The following is a 13,890-nucleotide window of genomic DNA, read 5'->3' on the forward strand; positions in this document are numbered from 1 at the left end:
CATCGGCAGGGCGCGGGTGGGCAAAGAGACAGGAGATGAAATGCAGAGGCAGATGAGCACACTGTGACCGGGTGTCCCTCTCTGCGGGCGGCCTGGGGCGGCGCCGCCGCCATCTCTGCTCACGGCACGTCGCCGTGGGCTGCGCCGAAGCCGCCATCTTTAGAGCGGGCACCGCCATCTTTGCTCCGGGCACGGCGCCCGGGCGGGGCCGGCGCGGCGGGGCCGGGCGCGCTCGCGCAGTTCCCTCACGTCCGGCGGCGGGCCTAAGGCAGGGGCGGGCACGCGCGGCGCGGCCAATCAGCGTCGCCCACGACCCTCCCCGCTGGAGGCGCAGCCGGCGGTCGGTCGGGCCGGGCCCGGAGCCGCCACTGTCGGGACCGGGCGGCGGCCGAGCGGGAGGAGATGGTGTCCCCCGGCGCCTCCGCCGGGCGGCTGGGCTCCGCGCTGCCCTTCCTGCTCGTGCTCCTCGACCTGCAGTACCAGGGTGAGCGCCGGGCGGGAGTCGCTGAGGGGGCGGCGTGGGGAGCCTCGGCCCGACCCGGGGGCCGTGTGTGGCTCCGGGGACTGTGCCGCCCCTCCGCCCGCGGCCCGCCGGGCCTGGGACAGGCCGCGGCTCGGCCCGCGGCTGTGCCAGCTGGGGGCTGCTTGTCCTGCCTCCGCTCCTCCTGCCAGGCTCTCAGTCGGGCCGTGCGGTGTCCGCCATGGCGGCGGGGCACACACACCCCTCCGGCCGTGGGACGGGGAAGTATTTAGGGAAAGGGTGTGAGGGGGGAGGTACAGCACTGCCACCTCATCAGTCGGGGCGGTGGCGGAGGGTGGGTAATGAGGGCACCGCCGCTGCCGGTGAGCTGCTGGGGTTAATCAGAGTTCTAGTGGTGCGGCTTGACGTGGCTCAGTGTGTGTGTTCGCTTCGCTTTCCCGGGATTGCTGATGGATGGGGTGAAGCTACCGACAGCCACTGTGAGCCCTCGGGATGCCGTGGTGTCTTCGGGTGCAGCTGAGGGACAGCATCGGCCGTTCCGTGCTGTCCGTGAATGTCTCACTCCGGTGTGGATTTCGTGTAGTTCCCAAGTTCAGAGGTTTTTCCAGTGGCCCTCCTCGGCCACAGACGGTATTAGTGCCACACGTACAGATGCGCTGAGGCTTCTGACAGTTGTGTTGCATTTGTTCCTGATTGTGTTTTGTTGTTATGGTTTCTGTTGTTCCTTTATTTTTTTTCCCCCTCTCACCATTAGTATTTGAGGTTCAGCTTATCTGCACTTCGTGCGGGTTGTTTACTTTCAGAGTACACTGTCAGCAACACCTGTGTAGCCAGAATTTATTCACAGGCTTCTGTTAAATTTCTGACTCGGTTATACACTAGTGTTTGTTGTCAGAGTTTCACCTGAGGGACGTTCTTTAACTGGCAGTGGCAGATGAAGTGGAACCGAAGGTGTCAATAGTCAGAATAAGTCTGTGGGCTGAAGACTGATTTAGACGAACATTAAAAATTCATTTGATACACCAAGTTAAAGAATAGTTCAGCTGACCGGGTGGCAACAGGAACATACTGTGGCAAAGATATTCTGTGTTATAAGACTACATACTGTGGTGTCAAATTGCCTTTTTTTAATATGGATTCTAGTGGTGTTAGAAGACAAACAATAACTTTCATCAAAATATACTTTTCCCCCTCAGATTTTGACAGTGGTGCTCTTGCTAGGATTCTTTTCTTTAGAGTTGCCAGCCTATTTCAAGTATGTGGTTTAATGGCTATTTGGACTTATAAAATCACATTGCCTAATTTAGGGGACATTTTCGTAACTTCAGTTAATAAAGATGTAGACTTCAGTAACAGAATGAGAAGTGGTGATTCTGGATCTTATTTACTAAACTACCCTCTTAGTTCATGAGTTCATTTTCCCAGAATGTATAGTTAGAGAACTTAAGGGAGAGGGGCTTACATTATTTAAGTATCTAGATTCCCCCCCCAATATTACTCATCTTTAAGCTCAAAGATGAGTTCATATTCACATCTAAATTTGTATCTTAATGTCTTTATAATAGAAGTCTGCTTTGTGTCATCTGATTCATGAATCTGTGGAAGAATCATTCTGTATTAACTTTGTATGTTACAATTATGTCTATTTATATCTGACTGGAAAATGCACCAAAAAGGTTTTTGAATACTTGGTGATTGTGACAGGTTGCTGCTGTACTCCCTAAGTTCCACCTGTTCAAATACCCGGACTTGTGCTGGATTTGATGCAGATCCTCTCTTGGGAAGATCCATTCTTCGTGGCTGTTTGTCCACACTAATCACAACAAAAAGAGGCTGCTGAGGAGGACAGAAGAGTGTTGTTCATTTTCACCCTCTCCTTCCTGGCAGTAGAAGAAAGGAAACGTAATATGGGGAAGAATAAATGGGCTCTGAGTATATAGAGCTCAGTTCGTTACTGTCGGACCACAAGCATCAAGTGTTTCTTTTCCTCCCCCCACCGTGTGTTTCAGCCCTGAGTTTGGGAGCTTTTTTTTTTAACTCACTCCAAATAGCAAAGGCTACTTGAAGGCGGGGCTTTTTGTTTGCCACTCTCAGCTATATTTACCAACTTGCTTTGCAAACAGAAGGAATAAAAACTTGAAGGGTGGAAGTTACAGTGGCTCAACTGGATACTCTGAGGCTCCTTGTGAACCTCAGAAGTATTGCTTCTGAAACTGTGGTTGCTTGTCCATATCTTACTTTGTTCAGTGTTGTGCTTGAAAACCATGCTTGCAGACATACATAAATTAAAACCTAAACCTGTTTAAAAATAACAGCGAACTTAAGACCGGTTGTGCTAAACACAGGGTCATTCTGATCAAAAAACTTTGCAAAAGACAAGATAAGACAATCATTAAACTCCTCTATGTAAGAAAAAAAGGTTTAGATGAGTGTAGTTAAGATTAGTGACATATGTGCTTCTTCTTTGCCGTTAAACAACTCTTTCTGTTACAGAGTAGGAATTAATTCTATTTATTTTCATAGTCTTGTTACTCAGCTTAGGAACAAGATTTTAAAAAAAAGGTGGAAATTTTATGGAGGAGGGAAAAGAGGAGTGTGTAGATAAATGTAACATCTTGAAACTGTTCTCGGGTTGCAGGGCTTTCTTGAGTTTTTTACACTGTGTATGTGACCAATTATATGAGGATATGGTTGAAGTTTGTATACTTAGGTACCTACATATTAGCACCAATTATTCTAATAAAACAGAAATCTTACCAGGAAGTTACAATTTGTTTGAAGTGAGTGCATTTAACTGGAAAAACAGGTTACCTGCACCTTCTTATCTTCCCTGGGCCTTCTGACTGTTGTCCCGTGAGTTGTCAGGGCCAGTACCAATTATCTGGGATTAGTTTGGGGTTTTGTGTTTGATTGGGTGTTTTGGTGTTTGTGGTTGTTTTTTGGTTTTTTTTTTGACTCTTTCACTCTTGCAGCAGTACCAGGACTACAGACCCTGAATTTATCCAGAATATCTGACTTGATTTGACAGCTGGGACTCCTATGTGTGGTCGTCTGAGGCCCTAGGTTAATAGATAACAATTAGTCAGGCTTTAGAAATCATATTCAAATTAAAATATTTGGAAGTTTTAAAAATAAATATTATGCTTGCATATCTGTTGTGTAAATTTAGTTTCTTGCTGGAGCATACAGAGCTTCTTCAGCTGGGCCTTTGATATCCAGCTCACCAATGGCTGTGTATCTGTTGGAAAAAGCTCTGTGGGGTGGGTTTGGTTTTTTTTGCTCTGGCTGAACTTTAGGTTTTAGGCTCATTCCTAGACCAGACAGTGAATAGGTACCCAAATAGTTGCACAGAATCTGAGTCCTTGGACTCCTGTGCTTATGTTATCAATTTTCAGATGTCTACTGTGGGCTGGTTTAGTTAGAGCAGTTGTTTGCCTACAGCCAGACAACGAATAAGCAATAGATTTCTGTGAATAAACAGCCCAACTGTCAGGTCAGTGTACAGTGTTCCTGAGTAGTTACAGTAAATATCGCTTTTCATCATGATTAGGCTGATGGTACAGGTTGCTTCTGGAGATTCACAAGTTTATGATGTTCAACTATTTGCAGTGCCAAGGTTTAATGTATGTCCAGTATAATTAGTCTTGTTCTGCAGGGAACCTACAGTCCTTCACAATTTGCCTTCTTTATTTGTGTTGCTCCTGCTTTTATTGTTTACTTGTTTGCCACTATGGTCACCCGTCCCATTTCTTTAATAATCGTCCTCAGTATTCTCACAGAAAAAGACGTCTCTCCTGCCTAAAGGATTATGTAACTGTCAAACTGTACTGAACATAATGTGTTTGAAAGATACCAAATTGTGTAGGTGCAGCTTATTGTGGGAAAATGTATTCTTGGAGCTATCCTGGTGTGACTAAATGGGAAACAAGTACACTCCTTCACATGCTTGAAACTGTTTTGAATTTTTTTTGTTATGTTGATTTTTTTCTCCAATGCTTGCTTTTGTCATTTTAGAGGACACTGGATTTTTGATGATCGAAGCTAGAGAAGCAGCAAAATGGGCAAGGCAGAATGTCCTTTTTTTCTAAAAATTGGATGTTCATATAAAAACTTCCTGGAAATAGATACTGTGTGTGAAAAAAAAATTACTGTCCATTATCAGTGGAGCTATTTGTATTGTATTCAGAGCTATACATACCTAGAATTTAATTTAAATATGTCATTTAATAAGATCCTCAAATTGTCTATATGATAAATAATTGTTATTTTAATGTCATCTACTTAAACAAAAAAGTATTCACTGGAAATTTGGGGCTTATTTCATAAAGCAGTTTCCATTCATTAAAAAAAGGAATTTGTTTGCTGTCATTGTTCTAAAACAATTTATCTGAAGCCCTTGAATCCGGTTTGCTGAATTATTATCAATCTCTTAGCAGATAAAGCTTTGTCTAGTGGATATGTGGGGTATTTTATTCACTTTATTATAGACAGCTCCATGATTTTCTTATGGAATTAAAGGAATCATGAAACTGTATTAAGGAGTAGGAAAGAAAATTAAATTAAGATCCCAGGTGTTGTGAACTCCTGGGTCTAAAATCTTGATGACTTGGTGATCAGAAATTACTGTTTTTTCATTACAAATACTTTGTTGTTTAATTACCTTTCAGTGTGAGAAGTTTGGATATCAGTGTAGTATAATACTTTTATTCAACCTGTGAGAAACAACTTTCAAGTGTGACTGCATTTTCATATTTAAAATTAATTCAAATGCCTATCTGAATTAGCTCAATACAAAACCTGAGTGAAATAAATTATAAGTCACTGTTTTTTAATGTAATATGCTTATTCGGCATTCCAGTGTATTCCCTTGCTTAAATTTAGGCATGGGGTATCTTCTTAGGAAAAGGATACTACTCGCACTGTGAAAGTTTTAATAGTCACAAGCTGGTAGGTAATTTGTAGTGAAATTCTGCCCTCATCTGAAGACTGCTGGAAGCAGGACCAATGAAAAACCTGTTGATGAATTGATGTATGTACAGCATGGACCTGCACTCAGCTGCTCATTTCTTCTCAACAGTAGTCTTTCGCTGTTGGTTGAGCAGCAGCAGTTTATTAGCTTTAAACTGAAACTGGCACTTCAAAGAATTACTGCTTTAGTATGGTTTTCATGCTACTGGTTAAACGAAAAAGGAGTGAGAATTTTTAATTATTTTTGTCAAAACTTCTCTCTGGAAGTGCGAACTATGAAGATGAGACAAAAGTGCAATAGATGAGAAGCCGGTCTCTAAGTAGCTAACAGTTCTCAGTTAAGTACTGATTTAACATCAGGGTCATGAAATTTAACTTAGCCTTTGTATATTTGCTCTGTGTGTGTGTTGTTATAAGTACTTTTCCAGGTTCCTCTGAAGTTGAAAGCCCACACAGAAATGTAGTTGGTCAAACTGTATTTGTAGTTGATGTAAAAATCTTGGTGTGCAAAAGTGTATTACTGAATGTATAGACAGGAGTAGAAATGCATCTTTGGTGACTTGTCACAATGTGGTGCTTTATGATGTTTTATCTAGTTTGACACATCCTTATTTGGACATGCTATGAGCTTATTAGGCTGCAGGTTGCTTTACAGAACCGCAGAATCAATTAGTTTGGAAAAGAGCTCTCAGATCATCGAAAGTACAGGAAGATGTGACTTCTGCCTCTATTTCAATAACATGTTGTTAGATGTTTTATCACTGTATTTGTTTGGTATAATCAAACTGGTCGTTCCAAACCTTGATCTTTTTGTTTTTCTTTAAGGAGCTGAGTGTGGAATAAATGCAGAAGTAGAAAAACAACTTGAAATGGGAAAGAAATTATTGGCTGCAGGACAGCTAGCAGATGCTTTATCTCACTTTCATGCAGCCATAGGTATGTATCTCAGGGAAATGACTCTTGCACTGAAATACCTTTGGGTGGGTTTTTTTCTTCATTAAGTATCCTGCTTTCTCACAAACTGCATTCCATGAGTCATAGAAATTGGGGTACCCTTATGCAGCAGTTTGAACAGGAGCCAACAGAGATACAGTAGAATATTTATCCTTTGGTTTTGATAAAAGAAAACTTAAATTAACTACATCATACATAAACACTAAATCACTGCTGTTCTGCAAGTGAGCTGTATGAAAGGAATTATAATTGATTCTGATATCTTTTAATGAGGTATTCCCTGAGTGTCTAATGCCATCAATATGAGGTTTTATATTTATGACATTTTTAAAAGTATGTCTTTGAAAGGCTGACTTCTATCCAGGGCTGTAGAAAAATTAATGTTTAGAATAGTCTTTCTCCCTTTTTATTTTTTCTTAATTAAATCTTGAAGTGTGTGATACCTCAGTGAAACTGGTGCTACAAGTTTGAGATACTGACTGTGTAGTGTAGAGCAAAATTTTCCCTCCATCGTACTTGACCAGTGAGTTAGTTCTTGTTTGGTGTTCTGCCTTTTCAACAAATTGAGGAGTTAAATGTTTGGTTTTAAGAATTTTAACACAATTAAATTCCTTTAATTGAAGCACAGAGACAGCACCAGTAAAGAGCAGAGTCCATTAACACCACAATTTCTTAATTGCATGGTGGTTTTTTTTTAAAGCTATTGGACTTTGTTATAATGTGTACAAGTGCATAGTTTCCTCCGTTAAAAGAACGTTGCTAAGATGTTATACATTGATGGGTCATACCGTTGATACTTTTCTATTTATGCCTTGGTCCAGTAGTGAGATGTAAATGAAATATCAGAAATATTTTCTTTGCGTTCTCCAAGATCAACTTCCTTTGTATAAGGGAGCGGAGGGGTCAACTTCCTTTTTTTCTGTGTTGTGGAAGCTCCCCATCCCACCAAGAGGCATTCTGTTACTCCTTTTGTTTGTGTGTTGTTGCCAAAGCATTTCTGTGGGATCTGCGTTACAGCGTGATTTACTTACTCCTTTACTATTGGTTGGGAAGATTTAACTTGGAATTGGTGAGAAGTCCAGTTCAGGCTATGGCTGTGCAGTTGCTGGTGGTGGTGCAGCGGCAGCAGTGGTATGAGGTGGGATGCGCAGTGAGGTGCCTGCATGAGTGAAACCCTCTGCTTTGCCAGCTGTGCTTGAGCAGCTCGTAGAACTATGGTGTAACCACTTCAGTTGTGACCTTGATGGGATTCTTAGTTGGATGCTAATTTGAGCCTGATTGCCTAATTTTCATCAGACTACTACTTCTTTGTGTTTTGCCTCTTTAAAAAGATTTTAAGCATGATTTGCCAACTGTGCTTGTAGAGGAGGCGTGAATTCTTTTTTGGCTGTACTACAGCATTGCAGACTGTGAGGTAAATAGATCTTTTTTTCTTGCCTCAGCCAGCCTGTTTTTGTTTTTTGCAAACATCTAAAATAGAAGAAAGCTACTCTCCATATTATCTCTCTTCAGTTGAATTTTCAACTCTTTCTTTAATCCCATCAAGTTAGTGGCTTATAACTTCTCTCTGGGTGTCAATTGCTGTTCATTGCTGTAACTGGGGTACTGAGGCAAAACTATCTGACTATCTGGTGCTTTTCTCTGTTGGCTCTTTCCTATCTTTCATCCTTTGTGTATTAATAAAGTTCCTTAATTTCAGTTGTTGATTTGTAGTTGTAGCCTACAGAGGTGTATGTCGTAGAACTTAATACTTCCTTTTTTTTTAAAGGTAGTAACATTTGAATTTATTTGATGCCTGTAATCCTGACAAGGTGACATGCAGCATGGGAGTTATTAAACTTGAACCCTGGAGATTAGCATTTCCACGGCCAAGACATTGTAGAGCAAGAGTGCAGATATCTTTTCCAGTGAGAACTGAACTAGTGGTTTGGTAGTGGAGATGGCCAGCTTTGAAACTCAGTTGCTAACCATATGATTTTTGGCATTGATATTTCTTGTGTTTATTTGAAAATTCAACTTAACCTCAGATGAGATGAGGAAGAAAAGTGCTTCATATGGATGTTCTTGTCCACAAATTCTGGATTGATTATTATGTTTTTAATAGCACAGTAAAACGTTTCCTGTCTTTTACTGCATATAGTTGGTTGGGTGGTTTAAGTTACTTTTCCTTGAGAGCCTACAGTAACTGTTACCTGTTTGTTTGAAATACTTGCATAGAGAAGAATGTTAAGAAAATTGTTCTTGGTTTCAGAGACTGAGGTTTGCCTCCTGTACAGGTGTATGTTAAAATTGCTGGATCTTGGAATTTTGGCCAGAAGACAACATAGAGTGTATGGGCCCTGAAGTTAGCCTTTAGGCTTTGATAACGCATATGCATTTGTCTGCTGATGAGAGGGGGTGTTGGTGCCCATTTTATTATTCAAGAAAGAAGTTGCTGCTATTTCAGTGGATGATGTAAAGAGTTTGTCTGTGATGGCATTGGACTAACGTACTTGTCATTTTGGGATTATTTTCTTGCATCCTATTGGTGATCAGGGACTGGGCTGGAAAATGATGAATTAACATGCTTTCACATGTAGGCCTACAGCTGGAGGTAAAGGGTTAGTATGTAGTGGCTGCTCTGTGCAAAGCTAAAGAACATGTACATATTTAACCTCCAGTGCTCTTAATTATGTGGCATTTACTGTGTTTCTGTAATCTTTATTGTTACATTATCAAACTGCATAGAAAATACTGCTTGGATAATGATACAAATGCTGTGTCTTAATAAATACCATTGTTTCCAGTGGCTTAAAAGTAAGTTAATATATTTTTAGTCATTACATTTCTGCTGTACATGAGGTTTCAGTTGCTTTAAGATAGTATTCTGATTATTGTTTGTTCATTTGCAGAAGGAGACTCTGATAACTACATTGCTTATTACAGAAGAGCCACAGTGTACTTAGCCATGGGCAAATCTAAAGCTGCAATTCGTGATTTAAGTAAAGTGGTTGAATTAAAGCAGGATTTCACATCAGTAAGTATTACTGGAATTGAAGATTGTTCAAGTCTAAAAAAAAAAAACTTACTTCAAAGAAGGTTGGGTTTTTTTGTCAGATTTTGCTCAACAGGAATAGAGAATACACTCTGAAGGCTTTAAATAGGATAAAATAATAGTGGTGTATGTGCTTTAATTTGCAACTATACTGAGTACAGTGTAGCCAGTTATTTGAACAACTAGTAGTTTTATTAAGTACATGTTCTTCATGGATTTATGATAAACACTTCCCTTTTCTCACTTGTGGTTATTCTTCTCTTTGTCACCAAGGCTGTGCCATCTGGGGCAGGGAGAAGAGAGCACACAGATTTCTCTTTTTTTTCTGTCTTAATCAGCATTTGATTTGAGACATCTCTTCTCCACAGGAACTGTCCTAATCTCACTGCCTTCCTATGGGATTGTTGCAGGTTCTGATTTCCTTACCCCTTTCTCACTTGTGCATACTGTATATGGAGGCTGCCTCACTACTTGGAGAGTGATGCTGGAGTCCTCTCCATCTGATTCTCTCTATCTTTTCCATGGGCAATGGCATGTCCTGTATAGTTTACAATGAAGAAGCCAATGTTGAATTCATTGTTGTAAGAAAACATTCTATCATAAATCAAAGCCTTATAAATAAATAACTTGTCTTTTCACATTGTTTCTATTATTCTGAGTTTAGTGAAAGAATTAAATGTGGTAATTATTTATTGTTTATTATTTATGCTATTTTCTTAATCTGTAAGCAGTTATTATCAGGAAAGTGATGTAAGGTCAACATTCACTTTTGTTTGTGCAACTCTTCAAATGAGTTCTTTCCATGAGTTGCAGGTGCTCGTAAAAACTGTGGCTGCTTTTTGTCCCTCAAAACCAAAGTATTGCTTTGGTGCAGAACAATACTTTACCATTAAAGAGGCCTTATAAGAACATTGTTAAATGTAGAAGACAAAGAATGGGTGTTGTGATCTCTATTTCAGCTTGTTAGCTGTACTAAAATCAAACTTCTTTTTTCCTGCTAAAGGAAACTGAAGTTTCATGCTTTCAAACTTGTATTCATACTTTGCTGAATTCCTGTTTGTAAATCAAAAGAAATTATCTGATGTTTTATTTCAGGCAAGATTACAGAGAGGACACTTACTGCTTAAGCAAGGAAAATTTGATGAAGCAGAGGATGACTTTAAAAACGTGGTAAGTTGAAAACCTAAGTTGAACGACATCATTGCTTTCAAGGTTGGGTTTTGAGCCAAGGTCACATCTCAACTCTGATGCTCTATGGTATATAGTATGCATGCCTGAATTTGTCTTTCCTGCTCTTTCAAGCAGTAGCTAAGCTACCTGGTATGAATAAATGACCAATAAAGTTGCAGTATAGTGATGAGGATGAAATCAAGTGTTGCCTGAAACAATGTAGCACCTTGAAAAGTCTTCTTTGGGTGTACCTGACTCTTCATGATCTCTGCTTGATGACAGCTGTACTAGGGAGTAATCTTAATTCATAAAGAAATAAGTGATATGGGACTTGAAGTACGTAATTGAACTCTGGTTTACATCACTATATTGTCATCTCCCTGGGAAATCACTAGGGAAATCACATGGATCAACCTTTAAAGGTTCCTATCTCTTTTTGCTGATTGCAGAAGAATTGTGGGCTTTTAATTTAGTCACTGAACTGTTAAATCAGTGAATTTCAGTGACATGCTTCTGTCTGGCTTCTGATCTGCAGAGGAGTTCTCCATCTTTCATGAATGTGTTGACGATACTTTCTCTCCATGATCAGGAAGTGCCCAAAGTTTCCATACACACAGTTGGATATTACCCACCTAAAATTCACTTGGACTGTTTATTGTTTTGATGGGTGTTTTTAGCCCTACACTGCAAAAGTAAACTGATCTAAGCCCAGAAGAAAGGTCCTTAGAGAATGTGAAACTTGATTTCCTCTCTATTGCACAAAATTCATGTCAATATGAGTATAAATAAGATTCATTCTTATTCTTGCTTATTCTTCAAGAGTTTCTAGTTTGAACAGCTGTCTCTTATGCCAAAATAAATAGAATTTGTAGGTGTAACTAGTGCCATCATGTTAGCTTTCCTTGAAGAGTGTGATGGAGAAAGTAGTTGTGTGTTGCAGATGTTTAATGGAAATCCTATTAGTGAGCGTGGATGACAAAACCGGAGTGGTTATCCCGTATGCTCTACAGGACAGTTGGGAGGAGTGGCTCTTGCACGAGGTGGTCTGTGTTTGTAACAGAGCTGCAGTAGCATATTCTGAAATTTATGTAGCAGTGGCTCCTCCAGCTGCTGCTGCTTCCCCTGTAAGTTTCTTAGGAGTGTGTAGTCTGATAGCAGTGCAGCCCTGCTGATTGCAAACGTGGGAGAGCATCGTTCAGCTCTGAGTAACTGAGGACACAGTTGCTGCAGTAGCAATTGTGTGATGTCAGTGTGGATTGTGAATTTGTGTGCGTATCTCTTTGCAGTTCCTGTTCTGTGAAATATTGCTTAATGCTGCGTGTGGAATTGTTTCTCCAGTCAACTGCCAAGTATCTTTCCCTTTTGCCAAACCAGCTGCAAAAATTTAGATTGCTGCCTTTGGTCAGTCAAATAATTTCAGTCCTCAGGCTTTAAATCTGAAGAGGAACAGAGTTTCTTCTCAGAAGCTGGCTTAAGAAGATACCATATCAGTTCTAAATCTTACTTCCAGCTTCCTTTGTTCTGTGAACAATATTGCCCGTGTACTTAGAGAACTGGCAAGTGATCTCTTTTGAAGAACACAATTCTCAGTTAAGTACAGTATATTCAAGAAAAATGAGCCAATATTAAAGTAATCATTTGTAATAGTTTAATTTATTCATATGAGGAGGAGATTAAATTACGCTACATACCTTTTTAAGAAGAATCTTTTAAGAAGAATACCTATTTCTTTGAAAGGTTTCCCTTGTTTTCTTCTAAATTTTTTAGATAGTCAGACTGCTTATTCTACCAGTTCTCTGCATCTCTAAAATACCTAGTATACTCTGTCAGTATGTTTCCATATAAATATGAAATTGCATTTAATCTCAAGAGGAGAGGAAATCACAATGCTGTGAAGTGTATCAATGTTCTGTGGTCCTTTGGGTTTTGTTTTTTGTAGATGAGAGGGGAGGAGAGAAGGAAGAAGGTGTTCGGTATTGAATAGCTTGATTTCAAGACTTGAATCCAGACCCTCTCTTTTCTACCCAGAGCAATAGGGGTCTTATTTTAAGTCAGTGGTCAAAAGCTGAAAGGAGTAAGTTGTACCTTGAAATGAAAGTTCCATCTGCTACTAAAAGATATGATGCAAAAAAATGCCAGTAGGATCTCAGGCTAGAGTTTAGTTGTAGACTTGGCCACCTAAAATAGTGTGTTTTACATGTGAACAGAGCATGCAGTGTATGATTCTGCTTCTTAACTGAGTAAATGTAGGTCAGGATCTGAACAGCCTTCTAGCCTCTCACTTTGGCTGGTTATCAGCTAACTAGAATGCTCTCATTCTGGGTGAGCATATAGCTCATCAGCAAACTTTGGTGTCCAAATCTGGAGGTAAATTGGAGGTGTACTTGGGCCATCCCACATTAGTAGTGCATGGGGTCTAAATCTGCAGTCAGTGTAAGTCAGTAGGAATGCAGCAGCCTGGTCATATGTTTGAGCTTGCAGAAATTGAGTGTCATGGAAAGATGGGGTGGAAATGATGTATTTAAAAACTGAAACAATCTTTTACCCTATCCATTCTCCTCACTGAAAGGGAAGGCTTAATTTGAAGGAAAACAACCTGCTTTCTGTACTGTATAGGGTTTCAGGATGTCACCCAGAATAGGTGGTCCTGAGAATGTCATATGCTTACAGAAAAGAACTGCAAGATGTTAAATGTGAGAGTTTTTACCTTCGGTTCTAATTTTTCTTTCCTGAGGCAATAGTTGTGTAGATGGGATGGGCTTTCTCCTGGTAATGCCATCCACCTTTGAAGTAGATTGTATGCCCTTGAATGATAGTGGATGTGTTATCTCTTATGTGATTTCACACAAGAGATTGTTTGGATCAGGTGTTGATTTAAAGGGAATAGTAGATCAGATTTTAAAATATTCCCCACTCTTGAATTGGAGAAACCGGGTCAGAGTGTGGAATCTAAGAAGACTAATTTTACTTGGACTACTCAAGGACAGACGTGTGGGAGTGATATGGTTTGTAGTTCCCTGTAGGATGCTTGCACTAAGAGTAAGTGTCCCAGTGTTGCTTTCTGTGCCTACCAAAGCTGCAAGGTGACTGATATAATGAGCCATCCTTAAAATGCTGTTTTCTCCTAGCATATTCCAGAAGTCTGTCGAATCCCAGTGGAGACTCTGAAAAGCTTTTTTTTCTTCCCATCCCTTCTCTTTGAGTTACGCTTCTTAAAAGGGATCTCAGCAGTTTAGGAGATGCAGTCATTTTTGAGGGAGAGAAAAAACAAGAAACATTCAGC

General features: G+C 40.2%; 1 protein-coding gene across 2 annotated transcripts in view; it reads left to right on the forward strand.

The window, feature by feature from the left end:
- The first annotated feature begins 333 nt into the window (after positions 1-333).
- DNAJC3 (DnaJ heat shock protein family (Hsp40) member C3) overlaps positions 334-13,890 on the forward strand; it is a 32,680-nt gene continuing 19,123 nt past the window's right edge. Inside the window, exons 1-4 of one of the 2 annotated variants that reach the window (XM_027674652.1) lie at positions 334-484; positions 6,275-6,385; positions 9,295-9,419; positions 10,533-10,607. In XM_027674652.1, coding sequence (XP_027530453.1) covers positions 403-484; positions 6,275-6,385; positions 9,295-9,419; positions 10,533-10,607 — 393 coding nt within the window. In that variant the 5' untranslated portion in view covers positions 334-402. Of the gene's footprint in view, positions 485-1,019; positions 1,048-6,274; positions 6,386-9,294; positions 9,420-10,532; positions 10,608-13,890 lie in introns of those variants that run through there. The other variant, XM_027674653.1, reaches the window with a different exon arrangement.

The sequence above is a fragment of the Neopelma chrysocephalum genome, unplaced genomic scaffold (assembly GCF_003984885.1).
Source record: "Neopelma chrysocephalum unplaced genomic scaffold, ASM398488v2 Primary Assembly neopelma1_25, whole genome shotgun sequence".
Lineage (NCBI taxonomy): Eukaryota > Metazoa > Chordata > Aves > Passeriformes > Pipridae > Neopelma > Neopelma chrysocephalum.